General features: G+C 31.7%; 1 protein-coding gene across 1 annotated transcript; it reads left to right on the top strand.

Annotated features, from left to right (window-relative positions):
* The first annotated feature begins 19,500 nt into the window (after positions 1-19,500).
* LOC133327506 (uncharacterized) lies at positions 19,501-19,848 on the top strand. The gene has a single exon (XM_061536023.1). It carries the CDS (start codon positions 19,501-19,503, stop codon positions 19,846-19,848), a length of 348 nt encoding a protein of 115 aa, XP_061392007.1.
* Positions 19,849-21,659: the final 1,811 nt, after the last annotated feature.

Raw genomic sequence — 21,659 nt, 5'->3', positions numbered from 1 at the left:
TGAAATTGACTGCATATGTACAATGTATGTACATTAAGGCTACGACTTTTTTCCTACTTTGATGAGTTTTATTTATTTTATTTATATATTTAATTGATGTTTTTCCTGTACAACAAGACAAAAGTCTTATAATTGGCAGTACAGGATTATAAATATAATCACATGTCCATAGGTTTTTAATAATAAGTATCTTAGATAATTATAAAAGTGGTAAAAGAATGGATACATTACGGAAAAGAATATACAGTATTTTTCGGTTAATTGCACATCAAAATTTGCACAAATTTTTGTTCAATTAACCGAGGAACCAATTATCCGAACCCGCTTAATTGAATAGTTTATTCAATTACAGTAATCACGTATAATTGGAACTACTAATGATTTAAAAAAAAATCAATGTCAAATACAAATTACGCTTTCTCGCAGTTTTTCCTTAGCAATAAACATATGTTTTGAATTAGTAGAGGTCCCACCTAGTCTTCTTCACAAATTATGTAAAATATGTATGTAAAAAAATGGCAGATTATTTTTCAATTATTATTATGCAATTAACCGGTGAAAAGTAAAAGGAAATTTATTTTTGATGACATGAATTTTGAACCAATGGTAAATCAATACCAATGCTTGTTTAGGTTTGTAACTTTGCACATATATTTGAAGATTTAAAAGAGAAGAAAAATAATTTGCAAAAAATTTTTGTTATTGTTTTTTGTAATTAAAGAAAGGTCCTTATTTTTGATGGCGGGCATGATAACTCCTCACTGGAACATCGGAATCCGAAAATTCCAACGGTGTTAGAAAGAGTACATGTCTGGCTCTCGTATGAACTAGGATTATTGACTTCGCTCAAAAATTAACAAAATGACGGACCTTTGAAAAAATATTTTTGGAAAATCGCCGATTTTTGACCAAAAACTTAGTTAAAAATAAGGAAGATCTTCACCGATTGGCTTTATCCTAGTTCATACGATAGTTATACACTCACAGAGAAACGTGTAAAAATTTGGAATCGATTGGGTTATTAGTCTTTGAGTTATCGTGCCCCCCATTCGCAAAAGAGAAAAACGCATTTAAAGTTTGAGAAGCCCTTTAGCCGTTTTTCACTTAAAATTTTGTAGGGACATTCTTGAATTAGTGTAGATTCGAATTAAATCAAAAAAAATTTTGACCCCGAGAATGGGGGGTCCCCTTAAGCGTGGAAACCAATTAACCTTAGGGTCAATTAACCGAAAAATAATGTATATATATATATATATATAATAAATTCATTGTATGATCAAACTTAACGTTTTCAATTATGAAAAATGTTGTACAAGCCGTTTTTTAAATTACTTGAATTGCAAATCAGATGGTAGAGCATTCCAATCGCGTATCGTGCAAATGTAATATTGTTTCTCAGAAACCAAGCTCTTCCGACGAAAGTGTATAATTTTCCTTCCCCTATGTGATCTTGCAAATGTAATTTTTTCGAACAAATACGTTGGGTTTTGTTTGACAATAGTTCTATGAAGAAATTGTAGAGATTTGATTTAAAGAAGTGAGTCGAAATTTACTCCATAAAGGATTTAGAATACTGTGCGACATTTTGTCTGTCACTTAGGCCATATACGTATCGTGTTATGCTATTATATGCGACATTCAATTTGTGACGACAGAGCGAATCACAAGTGGCAAACAGCTCACAACCATACAATAAGCTTGGAACTTGGAAGGTTTTGGCCAGCAGACAGCGAATATTGGGAGGTGTGTATGAATGTGTTAGCCACATTTTTTTTATGTAAGATTAGATTAAATTTTAATGATTGAGTGATTCTATAAAAAAATCATGCACAAAAGCATTTAAAAATTTTTTTAGACATTTAGTCAAAATATTGACCTTTATGGGACCTTTGAACACGACATAGTTTTAGTAAAAAAATTTGGTTATGCAAAGTTTGGGTCAAACTAGGGTTTGGGGTCGGGAATTCCCGTCCCGGGTATTTCCGGTATTTTCCGATTTTTTGACATCGATATTCCCGATAGTATTTCCCGGGAAAACGGGAAATTGTATTTCTAAATAAATATTAATACCGAAGTAAAAATTTCAATGCTTAAGTCATAAACAGAATATATAGAATAATACAACAACAAGGGAGATTTTAATGTGTGTGTATAAGTGGAAGATGCTCATTTTAAAACCGATTTATATAATAGACAGAATAGATGTTTTGAAACTCACGTTGTAGCAACTGTTTCAGATAGGGCGAACGTCATGAGAAAATTTATTCTGAATGTCCTATTGAAGGGTTATTTTGCTGGAATCATGCCATACATTTAAATTATTGTTGATGCTGTCTTGAAAACATTGTAAGATCAACAAACTTCCATCGACCATTCAATTCCACAGATATTACAAAAAGAAATAAGTGATCGACGTGACTTAAAATTTATATCTAAACTAACGGATGTGCCAAAAAAGATGCAAAGGTGTATACAGAAGATATTTAGGGTTTCAGAAGAACAAAATCTTGTCACAGTAGTTTTTTTAAAGAAATAAGTTGTATATAAAGTAAGTAAAAGTCCATAAAATATGGGAAAATATTTTCAATTGCTGCACATTTTGACATCAACAAAAGAAACAGTATATCAAGCAACCTATTGAATGCACAAATCAAAAATTCTTCATATGTTTGTTAATGTGTACAAATAATTCTTAATACAATGTTTTGCCAAAAAAATACTAAAATACTTTTATTTAAAAATGATTTCTTCATTATTTCTTTTTAAGTGTTATTGTACAATGACATAGAACGTCATTTTTTTATAATTTTAATTATTTAATTAATATAATATCATTACTATTCCCGATATCCCGGGAATGAAAAAAAATCGAGAATTCCCAAACCGTAGTCAAAACGGTACTAGAAGGAATAGTATGACATTTAGGATTGGAAGAAATATTCTGATGTGCAAAGTGTGGATTAAATCGGCAACTCTTTTCGAGAGTTATCGTGGTCAACAACCAGCTTGACAGGCATTTACCAGCCAGACAGACACTTCAGCCCTAAGTCTGCGTGTGTAAAAATTGTATATATATATATATGTATGTATATATATCTAAAAACGTTTTCTATAGGATTTCTGATAATGAATGTTTTATTTAATGGCCTGTTCCGTACTGCAAGAATATACAAGTTTTTACTGCGATAGAACATTTTCCTGTATGACAAAAAGAAATATGGCTCAGTTATACCAGTGTCAAATAACTCTTTACACAACCATGGCATAATGTATATAGATTTCGAAGAAGGATATTTTCATTTAAATTTTAAAAACTGATTGTTGCCAAAAGTAAAAATTTAATCATATGTCTGCCTTGTATAATTATGCCATGATTATTTACTTCATGCGAAAAGATGAAATTGAATATTTTTTTGTTTTTGTTATATTTTACTTGTTAAAACTGAATTTGCTATTTCTTTTGCATTTTGTCTCTTAACCCTTTCAGTGTTTTTGTCGAATATATTCGACATTTAAAAATTCTCTCTTTCTTTGCGATTTTTCGGTTATCCTATGTACCGTTAACATTGATGTTTTTGTTTTGCTGAAAAACAGACGAAACTGTCCGAGGGTTAAAATGAAAATTGCCTTTTTTTCTAAACTCTATGCCTTTATATGATTTTAAGTACAAAATTTTAGATTTTTATTCCGAAAAAAATTTTATTTGACACTGAAAGGGTTAATACAAATATAAACATGTAAATAGGATTACGTTCATAAAGAAATATTTATGTTTATTATTAATACAAATTGTTATTTAGTCAATGTGTAACTGATTCTCGACATACTGTATATAATAATAAATAATAATATAATAACCAAAAGCTTTAGAGACAATGAAATTGAATTAGGAAAAAGTTTCAGTGTTCCATACAAAGAAAAACAATCGATTCAAATAAGATGCCCACACTGAATTTTGAATAAAAACGAAAACTGTTCTTCGATTTCTAGGGCTAATGCCTCATTTTGTCCATAAGTTATGTGACTTTTCGTGAAATTTTTCTCAATGCTCTTCTCGTTTTGGGAATGTGTATGATTGAAAAAAAAAAAATGAGACATAATTTCAAAGGAGATTTTGCGTGACCTTAGTAGACTTTGGGTGACCTTAGTAGACTTTGTTGTTATGATATCAAAACCACAGAGCTAACAATATTTAACGTTTTTAGTGCTATGTCGTAAACTTATAAAATGAAAACATTTTGAGTGCAGACCTCTGATTTTATTTGAGTGCAGACCTCTGATTTTATTTGAGTGCTTACCTTTGATTTTATACACATTTTTTCGCGTACTGGCGTTTTTATTCTTAACATGCCTCTGTTATGCCCAGTGTTGCCAATTTAGCACTTTTAGTGCTAGATTTAGCACTTTTGTGCTAGATTTAGCACTTTTGTGCCAGATTTAGCACTTTTCAAACTCGTTTAGCACCAAAAAGATAGTGATCTAGCACCTACCACTTTTTTAGCACTTTTATTTTTTTCTGGAATTGGTTAAAATTTTGGATATTATTTCGATTAAATTGACGCATTAAATTTCCCTTATGTTTCACGCTATGAGTTGGATTTTCCAATGTTAAAAAGTGTCAGACAATTAAAAAATCTTCAAGTTCGGCCGGTCAAAACTTTTTATACCCTCACCATGTGAAGTGTATTAAAATTTTCTCAAAAAATTGTCGGGTACATCATATGGTTACTATAGCATCACTTGATAGTAGGTTGTTTATTTTGTTATATGAAAAGCCAGATTAATTGGACCTTTGTATGGGTGTGATGTAGAAATCATGAACCTAAATCGGAAACTTTCTGGAAATGAGTTTTTTTACCCTGAATCCGGAATGCCAAATTATAGAGAGAACCGAAAATGGGTCGCGTTCCACTTTATAATGGGGTTATGTCAAAAGATGGACCTAAATCGAAAAAGTTCGGCAAACATATTTTTAAAATACAGACAATTTGGCGGGGAAGGGTTCTAAACCTTAAAAGTGGACCCAGAGAACGCGACTAAAATCTTCAAAGTAAAGAAGATAGAACAGTACTTTAATATGAGGACTATGTGCTAACCTCCTCCTTGACAGTTTTCTGCATATATGCCATGCTCCAAACCCCCAATAACTGGTATTATATGGAAATTATATGGGGAAATTTGATTCACCATTAATTCAAAAGTTTCAAATTATAGTCCATTTGATGGAAAAACGTGTCCGACGTACCCAAAATTCGTTCTCTAGGACCTACACCGAAACGTAGACCCACATTAATAATTTTTGGTATGGACATTTTTACCTAATGTGAATCAAAAATTTCAAAATACAGTCAATTCTACTATTTCCCTTATAAAATTTTTAGCACTTTTTTAAACAAAATCTAGCATTTTTATCAGCAAAGTTTTGGCAACACTGGTTATGCCTGATACCCCCCACATATTTTTTTCATAAACTATTTTGTCAAAATGCATTTTGTCGAGTCTTTGCGGTTTCTATTGGTCTGTTCCCGTACTGCAAGAATCTACCCGATGTTACTATTTTCTTCGATGTCATAAAGGAAAAAGTGTTATCGGAGTAAAAACTAGTAGATTCTTGCAGTACGGGAACATACCATATGTCTTCATAATTAAATTGAATAAACCATATAGTACGTTTACATAGAATAGATTAACCCGGTAAAAAGTTCTAATGTAAATGCTGTTTTATTTTAGTCGTTTATAGAGAAAAAAAGTCAAAAAGTCATAACCCTGATGTACATTTATACATATATTACTGTAATCAGTATTAGATGGGGTCGCTATGGAATTGCCATTTAAAATCGAGTGGATTTCGTAAATCTAACGTATGATACAGTTCTTACGTGAAGCTATGTAGGGACTAAAAGATTATCTCTTTTGTGATTTTTAGTACATTCTGAGTATCTTCTGTTCATTACGTGTTGTTTTTTCGTGTCTCCAGATGTTTTTCGTCATCATTAAACGAGTTTACGTCAGATGCGATCGATCAACGGAATCCAAATAAGTTATCACGGTAACGGCGAGTTGCATTCACACGCACATAAATGTGTATGTACATCAGAGGTGGTGTTTAATATGCAGCAGATGTGCAATCGACAATGGTGATCGTTTTTCATATATCAAATGTGCGATTGTTGCTTGATTCTCCAATACACCCGCGCAGCGTAAATACGTTAACGGCAAATAAGCACATTTATTGCTTGACTTTGATTTTGGTAACTGAGCGGAAACTAAACTTAACTCTAACTACTTCATTGATATATCGAGATTAGTTTATAAACAACTATAATCGCTAACCCAAGAAGTTGTAATTCGTCGTAACCTAGGCACATAACACATTACTGGATCTAGAACTACACACTTAGTTTAAACGTCTTTTGTAACATGGAAGCAATGTCATTGGTATTCGAAATGCCACTGTGCAATTGAATTGTGCAAGGTCGACAAATAGTTCATTGTATCCGAACAGAAATAAGCGGCAATGAATGAGCAATAAAACGGCTTCATTTTTAAAATATTCAAATAATTGTATCGTTTGATAGATAAATAATCGTTTTGCATTGAATATTCTCAATATGACATGTGTGTGTGTATGCATAGACTGTACAATACGAATATGTGCATATGCGTATGCCCACTATGACATGTACAACAGATAATAGTTCAATAATTGGCATCGATTAATCATCAATTGAGGAAATATAGGCGGACTAGTGATGGAAATATTTCTAAAAATCCAGCATTGCTGAAATTTTGGGATATCGTCACATATGAACTCTATTTTATCATGGACTATTATTAATCATATTTCCGTTCCAGAACCTAAAAGAATGTACTAATTTTGCAACTTTTTACTCGAAAACCGTTCCTGAACCCACAAAACTGGTAAAACATTGAATTAAATTTAAGAGAGGCCGAGTAAAAATGTTAAACAGGAATGCCTACTTCTGATTCGCTGTTATGTTGATTTTGAAGTGTTGTCATTTGATTTTGAAATGTTTCCCTTTTACTAGCTTTACTATTTAAAAAGTACTGGAACAGACCACGTGTCTACTTACTTTTCCAGTAACATTGACTCAGGCAGTTCTATTTCTGAGTGTAAGCCGTTTTATTCTCTTTTGCAATAATACTGAGAAAAGTAAACTGGCAACTTCCAGTTCCAGTTAAAAAGCTTGTTTTTTATACTTTTTGGAATTATGAAAGAAAAGAATTCATAAAATAAAACATTTTATTCTACTTTAGTCAAAACTTAAAATTAACGGCTGTTTGAAATACATCGAACTGATCTGGATAAATCGTACTAAATGAAATTGACCCAGTAACATTCAGTAAGTTCTCAGCTAGAACTCTCAAACTGAGTCTCTCATTCTGGACTCTCTTTTACGGGACTTTGGAGTAAACAGACAACATCCAGTAACATTTGGTAACAATTGTTACCAAATATCGAGTAAACATACACAGGTATTGTTTATTATCGGCAGTGAGATTTTCTACCTAAGTATAATCAAAATATCAAATAACAATCAGGACTGGTGGGAAACATATCCATATTGCTCAAAATGTCGAAAATTCAAGTGTACCGTGATATGCGGTCTATATCTAAGCATTACAACCTGAAGTTTCGAATATTTCCAGCGGAAGGAATATGTGCCTTCTCCAACAATATCTAACTTCAGGTCATTTGACTGAAACCCCATTGCCCAACTTCTAACTTGACCGACCTCAAATAAAGATCGATCGATCGATAGATGAAAATAAGACCAGCTGAAGTCTTCGATAGCTGCCAAAATTTATGTTTATACGTATAAAAAATATTTTTACTTCAACGAAAGTATTTTGTATTTTTATTCTGCTCGAGTTTTCGCGAATAAAAAACTTGACAGTAAAGAAGACTAAATAGGCCATGAATTATAGGATTAATTATGAGATTACAAACTGAATATGTGATTGACGTATAATATAAAAAGAATATATCTAATTTTAATATAGGTGGTATTTGAGCAATAATATTATTTAAAGTTCCGGAACTGGGCGCCTATACATACATCCATTACACCTTTCCATTCCATACGAATTTAATTGTCGATCATTATAACAATTCCATTAATTCGGTATAGATGCGGAAATAAACTGTAATATTTATATTATTCGAATGTTCAATCAATTCGTAATCATGCCTCTCTAACACTAATACATTTTGGTAATTTGTGGGGTCATTACACCTAAACAGTATGTATGTATATTGTGGCTGAAGGTCTACTCCTCCGGCTAAACCTTACGGCAATAAAAGGTGTGCTATTTAATTAATAACAAATTCACTTTCGAATTTGTGAATTTTTCAATTTCAAAATAAAAAATGTGTTGTCAATCATTTAGCTACAATACCCTATCAACCTATGTTAGTATTAAATTGAAAAAAAAAATAATTTAGAAAAAATATTTTTTGTATGATACAATTTTGTTTATTGTTGCCTCACATAACACATAACCTTTTATAGAACATTTTAAGTTATATTGGCAGTGTGGCCGAGAACAAATGTACTACACAGTGCTACAATAAAAATTGGATACAATTGTTTATGTTGAGAACATATAGAAAATGTATCGTTGTGAGGATATATTTGTATTTATAGTTTATTGAAAAAAAAGTTATTTTCCCTGTTCCATGATGTTAACGCTCGATCTTTTACACAGTAGTATTTTTGGAAAATGGGCTGGCGACATGCATTAATCAGATGAATATTATTTTGGAGGCTATGTTCTGATGACATTACATTACTATGTTCTGATTACTGTATATTTGTAGCACTGTGTTATAAATTAATTAGTACAAAAAACAAAAACATTTTTAACTTGCTCATAAAGCCTGTTACAGCAGATTTTGATGGTCGACTGGCAACAAGCATCCATCCAATGTACATATGTATATATAACAAAATCTGTTAACTCCACTTATATTATAATTTATCTTTAATAATTTATAATGCTTAATGTACCGTCATTATTATGAGTCGCACAAACTCAGGTAATATAATATAATATTCATTGTAGGGTAAGATTTTTAAACGCATATTCGTTATGGCATTTCATTCGCTGTCGAGGCTAAGCAGAACACTTCCGTGGAGTATCTTACCTTTGTAAAGCAAACTATTTAAGATAATATTACCACGATTAATAAAACAGATAATTATTTACACATAAATACGCACATGTATACATACATGTATGCGATCGCGTTGAGCAGTCACGATTTAGAACATTTTGTAAACGCAGATACCTAATAAGCATGTGTGTCATAAACAAAATGGAATTTGTCTACAACTTAAAATAAGCAAGTCATGGATATTCCAGGAGAAAAAAGATTCACATATATCATATACTCTACAATACAGATCAAAATTTAGGAACTAACTTGAATTAAAAGAACACTGCTTCCTGCAATTGTAGTATAGGCATCAATTATGACGATCTCCCGACGTTCAAAATCAGCATATCGAATGTTGCAAATTAAACGCAATACGCGGACGCGGACCGCCATTTCTCGCTCTCTGATACCATTGTAATTGCAAACATTCTCACACACATGTCGGTATGGCTTAGTGTATTGATCTACAATACCTGTTAAACTATTTTATTGTTGTTTTGTCGTCTAACATTGAGAATAGACTAATAAGAATAAAATCAATAGCGATCAAGAAATCAAGAATAAAAACAAAAGATACGATGGAGGGAGGAGAACAACAAAGAAAACATGTTTAGTTATTTCAATTTGAATCAAAACAAAAACATAAATATTTACATCCAAAAAGAAAAAACACATACACACATGGGGAATAGAATATCTCAATATGCACAGTGGATATCGCAGCAAATGATGAAGACTGTTATGGTGTAATTGTTCGAGTATGAGACACATTAAAAGTTATTTTTAATTTTTTTACATTGCTAGTAAATTTATTTCCACCCCCAACATAAGGTAGAGTGTTTATTAAATGTGTCATTCCGTGTGCAACACCTCGAAATGAGACCCAGGCGAGTATTTCGGGAATTTCTTCCCAGAAGCTATTTATTGCTTCATTACAAAAAACCTTTCATATCCAAATGTTTCTTGTGACAATTCGAAGTTCTTACGTTACCAGCGATACGATCTCGATGAGAAGTTCGTTTCGTTGGTGCCTGACTTCGTGGTCAACAAGGCATTTGCATACAGCTACAATACATTTCCCACTGCTATGTGTCGTAAAGAAGCAATAAATAGCTTCCGGGGAGAATATCCCAACAAAAAACTAAGGGAACTGATGAGGATCAGTGGCGAGATCCGAAACTATAATCTTCCCTGCCTTACCCCTCGGCGGACAATGCCATACATTCCCCTCTAATAAATTACTGTTTTTTTTTATAAAAACAACAAACTGGGATTCAGCCTGACTATTTTGCAATCATAAAATAATTTTATTTATTAAAATATTACAATTATAAAACATGGTGGCGACTTTGGGAACCTGTTATCCAATTCTCGGCATGACTAAATTACGCATTTCAGAGGCTAAAAGAATTTAAAATTAAAACCTATTATGAAAACCACTCAAAACTGACTTTTTATAATTTAATTGGTATTTAGAGCACGTATTTAAATCGTTTTCCAATTTTCTGCCAAAATGATCGAAAAGGTGCTTATTATTCACCCATATGCCGACTATAGAAAACCCTTAAAAATGTTTGTTCCTAATAGACCTTTAGTACCTTTGCATTGTACGGGATTTAGTTAACCCAGTGGGTTTCAAGTGTCAATTCCATTGTCCATTTGTAAAATTAATCCTCATAAAGTATTATTTTTTACAAATATTTTTTATTTGTTTTATATTCTGAAGTGTTCTCCTGCATGTTCTTTACAATTACGAAAAAGATGCTTTTGAAAAATATATAATTTTAATATATTAGGTTGGTGCGTGTGAAATGTCGGATTTCAAGTGATTGTATAAAACTGCTCCATTCGCTTCGATACACTTCTCTCAACGAGATTTTAAAGCGTAGATGTCTGTTTTAAAAATATGGGCGTAAAATTTTTAAATTATCGTGTATCTCGTCAATGTACTGGCAGTACTTTCATCCTGATTGCATGTCCCCTCGTGGATACGGCTGGATCCGCTTCCAGAGCCTTCAGGTCATCATTCTTCACAGACGTTTTGGGCCTTCGTCGCGGCTCATTTTGCAGCGAAAAATCGTAAGTCTGAAAATTTTCGAACCAAAGCTGCACTTTCCAATCGTTAACCGTATTCTCTCCAAACGCTAAAATAAAAAACAAAAAATAAACTCAAAAGAAAAGACCTTCAAAGGGAAGAACTTCGAGAAAACCTATTTTGCTGAAATGAGTCTTTGGCAATGGACAATACGACTATGAATGAGGTTATGCCAAAGACAAAAGTATAACGATAACAAGGAGACAAACGTCCGCATGTAAAGAGAATCCGACATTTCATATGCACCAACCTTATAGTTACAAGTCTTTTAAAATCGGCATGTCCACTAATTTTTTCTTAAGAAACATGAATTATCGCTAGTGTGGAAAACCCTCATTGACAAAATGCAAAATTTTGACTGAATAAATGTACTTAGCTCGATGAAATTTTACACAAGGAATTTTTCATATTTGGTTATAGGATTTTTTAGTTATTTTTATATGCAACAGATGGTACATACAGGTATTAGGAGCACTTACCCTATATCCCATATTTTTTATTCATATTGGTATTGATTTTTGAATGCTCTTACATGACTGTCAGTTGTTATTTTATTATTTATTATTATTATTTTTTTAAATAATTTTTAAATATTTGAATTGTGATAACCACTGTAAATACATACAATATATACGTATTTATGTATATATGGAAATAATCAAAAAACGCTAAACAACGAAACAACAGTAATCGGCGCAATAGTTTTAGCACAGTTTAGCAGTAATTAATTTTGGACTAGTCCAACAGAACTCCACCAAAATATAATACTATGTAAGCATTGCCTAACAACGTTGTGTCATATTTTTATTGTACTTCGTATGACCTTTATTTGAGTCGTTTATTTTTAAAGTGGTTTAAGTCCATTTTTTATATTGAGATATTTAAGAATTTATCTTGGATTTGTTTCAAAAATATTGGTTATTTTGTTTGTGGATTTGTTCCCTTAAACATGATAGAATATAAAACGTAATATGTTTTGTAAGTTTTGTATCAGAACATCAAATGGAGATGAGGGGGCCCCCAATCTCGTTGTCAATTTTTTTTTTATTTAATTCGAATCTACACTAAATTAAGAATGTCCCTACAAAATTTCAAGTGAAAATCTCAAGAACTCTTGCTTCTCAAACTTTAAACGCGTTTTTCTCGAAACAGTTTTTTACGAATGGCGGGCACGATAACTCAAAAACTAATAATCTAAACTATCGTATGCACTAGGATAAAGCCAATCGGTGAAGAACTTTCTTATTTTTTAACTTAGTTTGTGGTAAAAAATATGGGAATTTCCAAAAAAAATTTTCAAAGCTTCGCCATTTTGATAATTTTTGAGCGAAGTCAATAATGATTCCAATGTTCCAGTGAGGAGTTATCACGGAGTTATAAGGACTTTTCTTTAATCACCAAAAACAACAACAATAACCAAATTTTGCAAATTACTTTTCTTCTCTTTTAAAACTTTAATTATATATGTGTAAAGTTACAAATCTTAAGATGCATTGGTATTCATGGTATACCAGGTTTGCTGGTATACCATCCCTATGAAAATCTTGAAAATTTAAAATCGAGATTGGGAAAGTCCCCTTAAACCACTTTCAATTAATTATTATGCATCGCTACAACAAAAGTCTACTTTGAACTTTTGGGATATAAAGAATCAAATTTTTATTTTTAATTTTAATTCAAATCTCGTGATTATTCTAAAAATACGATGGGAAATTAAAATACCATAATTACCACCAAAGGTACTGTGCTACCATAATCCCCTTATATAACACTTGTTCTATGTATGTTTTTAATCTCTGAGCATTTTATCCAGAAAAACCAGAAGATTTGAGAGAATATTTTTTTTTTTTTTGAAGTCATTGTTGTCTATGCTGTCCGTTGCTTTAAGGTTTTTGCTCAGCATATTTTTTTGTTTGCTCCACAAACGAATATAATAGACGAAAGCCTATTATTCGTACAGACGAACGAATGTATGCATGCACGTACATACTCCGATATGTACAGGTGAGTCAGTGTGTGTGTTACTAACATTGTACGTAAATTGTTCAGTACAAATTTGTGGCATTCAATGATTTCAACATAAAAGATCGAAACGGAGCAGTTCTAATTTCAGTTTTCGTTTTAGCACCAATTGCATCGTTTAAATCGACTGAGCTTAGATCGAGTCAAAGCACCAACAACAGAAACAAAACAACAAAAGATTAGCCAAAAAATAATAAACAAAGCCTTTCATAAACGAACCAAAATAAAGTAAGTCTGGGTAGCCGTTGTTGTGGGTGTGTCCGACAAACCGATCGAAGTTGCCCACACTTACGGCATTCCATCTGAAACTAATCCAAATCAGCTATGACACCTTTTTTGTGCAATGCGATATTTAATTAAAAATCTGTATACGACAAGTGACAAAACAATTACATACATACGTATTATGTATTGTATATGAACACTGTGTATGACTGTTGATCAAAACAAAAGCGAGAAAAAAGCTAAACCAAAGACAATAAAATGATATCTTGTGCTCGACCTTGAACATTAAACCTAAAACTATTCGCATAACTACGCGCTAAAAGAATTTCAAATTATTTACGACTAAGTGTGAAATGAAAACAACCACTGTCCTTTATACAATAATCAAAGTGTGAAATAGTGTTTTTATTATAATTGAGAATTTTAGGGACAAGAAACATAATGAATGACATAATTTTTAAAAATAAAATATTTTCAAAATATTTAAGAATAAGTGTGAAATGAGAACGACAATTGTCCTTTATCAAATAATCAAATTAAGAAATAGTTGCCTGTGAGAAATATGAGGATATATCAGCTATAGTCCTTAAATTGTAACATTAAGTAACAGCAAATATCATAATTGTTTAAATTATGCATTTATAAACATGTAAAAATTCCAAATCTTTTTTAAATCAACACAACAAAAACTTTTGTCAACTTTTATGAATGATAACATAAATGACTAACGTTGAGATGGGGTACCGATACATATTTGTTAATTTATTGGATTGATTTCAATGTTTAGTTGACACATACAAATGTGTTTCTCCTTTCGGTGATTACTCATTTGGAAAGGTGATAGATGACGGTAAACTTAGAACAATTGCTTCTACCAAATCATAAAAATCAATTATTGGTATTTTGCTGAACTGCAGGAATCTACTACTTTTTATTACGGTAACGAATTTTCCTTTCGAAGGAAATAGTAAAATCTAGTAGATTCTTTGAGTGCGGAGACAGACCATATAATTGCAAACAACAGCTGATTTGATTCAAACTTATTACTCGTGTCAATATGAATATGACAAATTATGTTTTTAAAAATGAATTAAACGGCATTTACATTAGAACTTTTTACCGGATTTTCACAGGATTTGACAATTTAAACCAAATAGTGCAATATTAGGGTCATTGTATCAAATAAAATTTTCAATGAACTTATTTTAAATTGGTCCCAAAATGTATTAATTAATGAAATGCTTTCATCCATTTTCGCCGTTTTCAATTGACACGCATGTAAATAAGGTCCTTACGTATTTGGGTAATACAAACGTTCAACAAACCCTATAAAAGTGACAAGGTGGGCACTTTAGTACGCAACGTATTGCATTAGGTTCGAGTCCTTCCAACTTCATATGGATCTACACCACAGCAAATGATTTTGGAAAGTGTGGCTAATACATCCGATTAAATTTCAGCCATTTTTATGACAAATTTGGCTAATATTTCCTCTATAACCATGTTACAAATTACATACATTTGGGTTGGGAAATGTGGCTGAAACAGTAAAAAATCCGTGTCGGACAAATTTTAAACCGAGATTTTATAACCGCTGTTGAAATGTGCCCCCATTCCCCTGTACTCCACATTATGGTAGAGATATAAAAAACAAGCGAATCAATGCAACAGAGACGTCAATAGCAAGCAATGCAAAAAACAACGAGCGTACGAATATGCAGTAAAAGAGATTCAGCTCAGGGACTTGTATCCCGAGCGATTAAAACAGACAGACGCACATGGCGATATCGACATAGAATTTTTCGCTGATCAAGAATATACAGTGCCGCAAAAACTATAGAAACAAGCTTAAGATGGTAATGTGAAAGCATTCTTTTATCGGAAAATCGGATTTTTATAATTAGCACATCAATTTGATGTTATATTTAAGTACATCTTTGCCTACTTTCATTTTCGGTTTTTAACAGAATTATTTTGCACGGCGGTTTTAGTGATAAAGGTGTAATTTTTACATGGAAAAAAAATAATTGAAGCAAAATATTGTCATGTAACTTATGGCCTGTATTTTACTATAAACCTTAAAATTTATAATTATTATTATAAATATACTACCATAACCACTAATGGATCGTACCCCATGATATCTGTGGTATCTATTTACAGACCAACTGGTCTATGTACACACCTGTGGTCTCTCTGTACGGGTTCAATTGACTTGTATATAGATAAATTGGTTTTAATAAAGACCTATGATGTCAATACAGACAGATAAATCCAATTGAAAATACGTGGACTATAATAAAAATGCGATTAAGAAATGAACCCAAAAAAACTGGAGGATACTTGAGTGAAATATGGAATTTTATCATACCAAATGAATACATAATATATATATATATATATAGACCAACGAATTTCTCAATGAGGTGGTTGGGTACAAAAGGATTTTTGTAAAGAAGCTATAATTTGATGAGGATCAGCGGCGAGATTCGAAACTATAGTCTTCCCTGCCTTACCCCTTGGCTGACAATGTCATACTTTTCCAACAAACAATAAACTGGGATTAAACCTGAATATTTTGCAAAAACAAAATATTTTTATTCATTATTTCAGGATTATTTTTCTTTTTGTCTGGGCGCCGATGCACAGTCTGCGAAATTCAAATCTAGCGGGGGGAAAGTCCAAAAATAAATATATATATATGTAAATATATTTTAAGTCTCAAAAATAGAAAGCAATATATACTTTTATTGTTGTTAACCATTATAATGGTACATTGATATAGTAAAAATGGCTGAAAACAGTTCATATATTATTTTTATTAGGGAATTGAGAGGTGATACTTATAAAAATAATGGTAAGCTTTCTTGATGCACTAAAAATTGTAAAAAATGCCCTCTCAATTATTATATATTATTTTTCCCATGGGATAATTACAGATGGCAGCCCTTTTTAATTTGGAACTCATCTATCATTTTTAAATAACATGAAAAATAAATTTCATAAATGTTTTGTGCAAGGCGTTAATTTGCATTAAAAAGTTCTTAATTTGAATTAAAATTTACCCCTGACAGACGAGAGTTTCTGATTTTTGAAAATAAAATTGTTTCTTTACAAATTTTTTAAAATTGATACATGGCAGGAAGGAAAACTAACAGCTATAATGAATATAAAACAGCGCCAAATTTGAAGAAATTTTGAATTTTGCCTTTATTTTTAATTTTTATTTTCGAAACGTTTCATTTCCTTAAAATTTAAATTAAATTCAGTTTGATTTTGTGCATTAACAACACATAAAAATGATACATTTTTGAATTAAGGCTGTTAATGCAAATTAAGGCTGTCGTCTGTCTAGGCTATTACAATCATATAGTTTTAAACTTTTTTCTTTATTGTTTATGAAATAAATTGTCAAAAATTTTTCTTCGACGTTTCATTTCCTGTAAATTTAAATTATGCTCAACAACAAAAAATACATTTATAGGAACAGAAAATGTTACAAGTCTCAAATGACGAAAACATGTATTTTACATTGGGTTCCTGATTATAGGCCTCTGAAATATGGACCTTTAAAATTTGCAAGGGTATCTGTCCATTGGTGTTTGGTATCGCACATTCTGAAATATGGGCCTCTATAATGTCACTAGTGCTTTCTCACGAAAATAACACAATTTGCATGAAAATATCACAATTTGAGTAGCTCGTGTTTAAATAAGTCCATACGTTTAGGGTATAAATCCTCAACCACCATCAAAACCGAGGAAATTGTATATTGGAATCTGCCCATTGGTATTTGTAAAATCTTCGACGGATGTCCAGCCTAACTCATAGTTAGGCACAAAATCTTTGCAATTAAGAAAAGATTCTGTAGTGGATCTCTATATGTTAATTTATATTGAAAAGCATTTGTGGATAGCCGTACTTCGTCGCGAGAATTTGACATACGCTTATGACAATATTGGTATACTGGCTACGTAACACAATCTTCATTATTTTGTGGTCTTTGAGCGGCGATTTATGACACATAACTGTTCCACTGAAAATGGCTGATTTGGAAGCCATAATTAAATAAATATATAGAAGCCACGGGCAGGATGTTGTAAATGTTCCAAAAAACAAAAGATTTCAATTCCTCATAGATTATTTGTTGACAAAATACGAAAACAAATAAATATTTGTTTTTATTTATTTTTGACAAAAACTAATTGTCAACATCACAATTTAATTTCTCTAACAACAATGTTGTTTTTGTAAACTATTTGTTGTTGTATCTGATGCATATACCTTATTAAATACACCTTGTGTTTATGTATGCCGATTGGCATATTTCAATAAATTTAACAAGATATATTTTCTAAAGCTGAACATTGCTCTCAAGATTTAACCATGGGTGTTACATCCTTTATTTATAACTTTTAGAGGCAGGAAACTTCCAAATGTATATAAATATAAATTATTTATCAATTGTTGCCACTGAACACATACTACACGTACATTTCAAAGGAAGATAATTTCCTTTAAATTTTGAAAGCTTAATACTGTCAAAGGCAAATTTATGAAAAAATTGGAAACATGTGACTGCATGAGGCTACCACGTATAATTATGCCATGTTTTTTCCATTCCATGAGACTACCATGTATAATAATGCCATGTTTTTCCCATTAATACAATTTTGTATAAGTTCCAACTTGTATGTCAGCCTTGCCTGTTGTTTTTTACGCTGTGCCAAATTTCGTGCAAACCGAAAGATATTAAGAGACTTGGTACACCATTTACCTTAAATCGGACGAAAATATATATGGGAGCTATATCTATTTTCACGATTTTCACGAAACTTAACATTCATTCTAGACCTAATTCATTACGCTGTGCCAAATTTCGTGCAATTCGAAAAATATATAGGGACTTTTTGCATCATTTACATTAAATCGAACGAAAATATATATGGGAGCTATATCTAAATCTGAACCGATATTCAGGAAACTTTACACACATCATTCTATACCTAATTTATTACGCTGTGCCAAATTTCGTGCAAATCGAAAAATATATATAGAGACTTTGGTGCACCATTTACATTAAATCGGACGAAAATATATATGAAAGCTATATCTAAATCTGAACCGATATTCAGAAAACTTAACACACATTATTCTAGGCCTAATTTATTACGCTGTGCCAAATTTCGTGCAAATCGAAAAATATATATAGAGACTTTGGTGCACCATTTACATTAAATCGGACGAAAATATATATGGGAGCTATATCTAAATCTGAACTGATTTTCCCAAATTTCAATAGGGTTCGTCCTTGGGCCAAATAAGTGACCTATGCCAAATTTGATCCAAATCGGATCATAAATGCGACCTGTACTTTGTTCAAAAAAATATCTGGACGGACAGACGAACATGCGTAAATCGACTCAGAAAGTGATTCTATGCATATTCTCAAAAGGAACCATGTGTCTAACTCGTTTCCTTTCGCCTGTAACAACCATACCACAGTGTGGTGAAGGGTATAAAAATGGTAAAAAACATATTATTACTTTAAATCCGATGTGGAGTTATAGGGGGCTATATTAAAACGTGGACCTATATCAGTTATATTCAATAGGATAATACCTATGCACATGAGCAATTTCCAACTGTTTACATATATTCGTTTTTAAGATATTAATTTTTCACCGCTAGATTTGCTTTTCACCCACTGTGCGACGTTTTAAAGACAGTTTTTATTTTTTGACAATTAATGCATGAACTCAAGTGCCTTCGACTGTTCTGTCGTTTGTAAACACAGGGTTATTTCAGGATATATTTTGAATATTAGAGCTCAAAATGCCTATCATCTTGGAAAATGAAATGAATGTCATAAAATAAAATGCCGTAAATTGATAAAGGATTTATTTTTCCAGTTTTACTATTTACAAGTTAACTCATTTTACTAATTTATGTATTTTTGTTGTAGATTCTCCGAAAAATGTCGCCTTTAATTGTGTTGACACTTTTATTTTCGGCAACACTATGCAGTGCTCAGTTCTTTTATGCTCAACCGGCTAGATTGGCCCAATATCACACTCTATCAACCGGTACACAACAGTATGCTCACCCGTCTGTAGTGGACAATGCATATCGCGAAGCTCAATTGCCTCCGGAACTGAAGAAGAGCGACCGTTTCTACAATAACCCACACATTGCTGCCGCACTGGCCAAAGAGTCTTGGTTTACAGACAAAGAGATGCCGGTGGTCAATCGTGAAGCAGAGAAAATTCCCCGAGAAATGGTTTTCAAGATATTCAAAAATGCTGGCTGGATTATGCGTAGATAGAGATATCCGAATATTTATCGTTTAGTTAATTAGTTCATATTGTTGTTTTTTTTTTGTTATCGTTGTATAATTTTCCATGTAAAGAAATAGAAAAGACACACACACAATGGTAGGATTATAAGTGGAATAAAGTTACTGTTTGAAATATAAATATTTATACTTTTCGTTGTTTAGTCGAAGTGTGTACTGAGCTGCTCTTATCAGTCAGTTTGTTCATCTCGTACTTGGTATAACGGTGATACTATTTCGTTCTTTTTAAGGAACTTTAGTGCAAAGTTTCAAAAAATCCATAAATTTATAGAAGAATAAAAAAACAACTCTGTAGGTACCCAGTAGTTCGAGTAACTGGTTATAAACTAGTTATTTTACTAATTACCTGTAACTACCACTAGTTACCACATCATGCCCTAGACTGGTGAATTTAACATGGGTATGTCATTGGGGAAGTCAATTGTCCCCTGCCTGCAGTAACCAGTCATTTGGCTAGATACCATCGTTAAGTATTATTCCTAGTTACAAATATATAGCAAATTGGCTATTATAACAGTTTGGAAAATTGAAAATATAAATGTTATACGGGAAATGTATTTCTTATTTATTTCATAATTTATATCCATAGTTTATGTTTTGCCTAATTTTATCAGAAAATTTACGCCGCCATATTGACATTTGCATTTTTTTGTTTCTTCACCGCTTTTGACATCCGTTCTCATCACGAAATATTGAAGCATCTGAAACTGAAAATTACAAAATATAAATAAAGATATGGGTCTTTTTGAAGAATGTTTACCTATTCAAAACTTTTAATTATTTTCTCAATCTGTAGGATGCTTCTGGAGTGACATCTATTGAAAATCTGTAAGATAATAATGTTGAAATATTACGTATATATATATATATATATATATTGTGTTGCAATAACAAAACTTACCCAAGATTTGTCATAAGTTTTTTTTAAGATTCCGAGACTTTTAATTCAACGGCACTTCATCTTGTATATCGTGGATATATATGACTTATATATGCTTAAAAGAAAATTTTTGCTTTCACAATTCTGAAAATTACAAAAGTTCTGAAGAAAATGACAATTCCTTTTTTTGTTTTGTTTGACAATTTTTTGCTATTACAGAATTAGATAGCTTTTTCAATCAATAAATGAAGTCAATAATCTATTTTGTGTGCCACTTTTGGGCATAAAGTAACAACTGGGTAGTGGTTTCTTCTGTCATATAAAAAAACAATTAAATTTCAACTTTATTTTAATTTATTCCAAGGTGTATTTAATAAGGTGTATGCATCAGATACAACAACAAATATTTTACAAAAACAACATTGTTGTTATAGAAATTAAATTGTCATGCTGACAATAAGTTTTTGGCAAAAATAAACAAAAACAATTATTAATATATTTTTGTCAAGAACTATTCTTTGAGGAATAATTAATGAATTTGTGTATTCTTGGGTTATTGGCGTTTTAGGTCAGTGAAAAATAAAGTTTAAGACCTGGTCGCGATTAATTTCAAGTTTCCCACAATTAGCCCATGGCTCCTTGTGATGTTGTTTATATTGTGGATTACAATCTATTTTTTCTATGGAGTTGCTTCAAATCTTGCCTTCTTAAAGAAAATTGAAGGACATAAATCCCCGGCCAAAGACTAAATCATGGAAATTGTGTTGACCGTATAAAATCTTTCCATAGGCGTATTTAACCTCCGCCGAGAATTGTGACAAGCACCAAGGGGCCGATTCCAATATAGGCTAACATAATCTCCTCGATTTTATGAGTAGCTGGGGTTTCTGGACAGATTTCC

This window comes from Musca vetustissima, unplaced genomic scaffold (assembly GCF_032173495.1).
Source record: "Musca vetustissima isolate MV318-11 ecotype Yass unplaced genomic scaffold, APGP_CSIRO_Mvet_v1 utg7742, whole genome shotgun sequence".
Lineage (NCBI taxonomy): Eukaryota > Metazoa > Arthropoda > Insecta > Diptera > Muscidae > Musca > Musca vetustissima.
Note: the sequence above shows the minus strand (reverse complement) of the source record. Positions and strands in the feature narration are given on the sequence as shown.

Coding starts and splice junctions, on each gene's coding strand:
- LOC133327506 (XM_061536023.1), top strand. CDS start 19,501: ATGTCGCCTTTAATTGTGTTGACACTTTTATTTTCGGCAACACTATGC.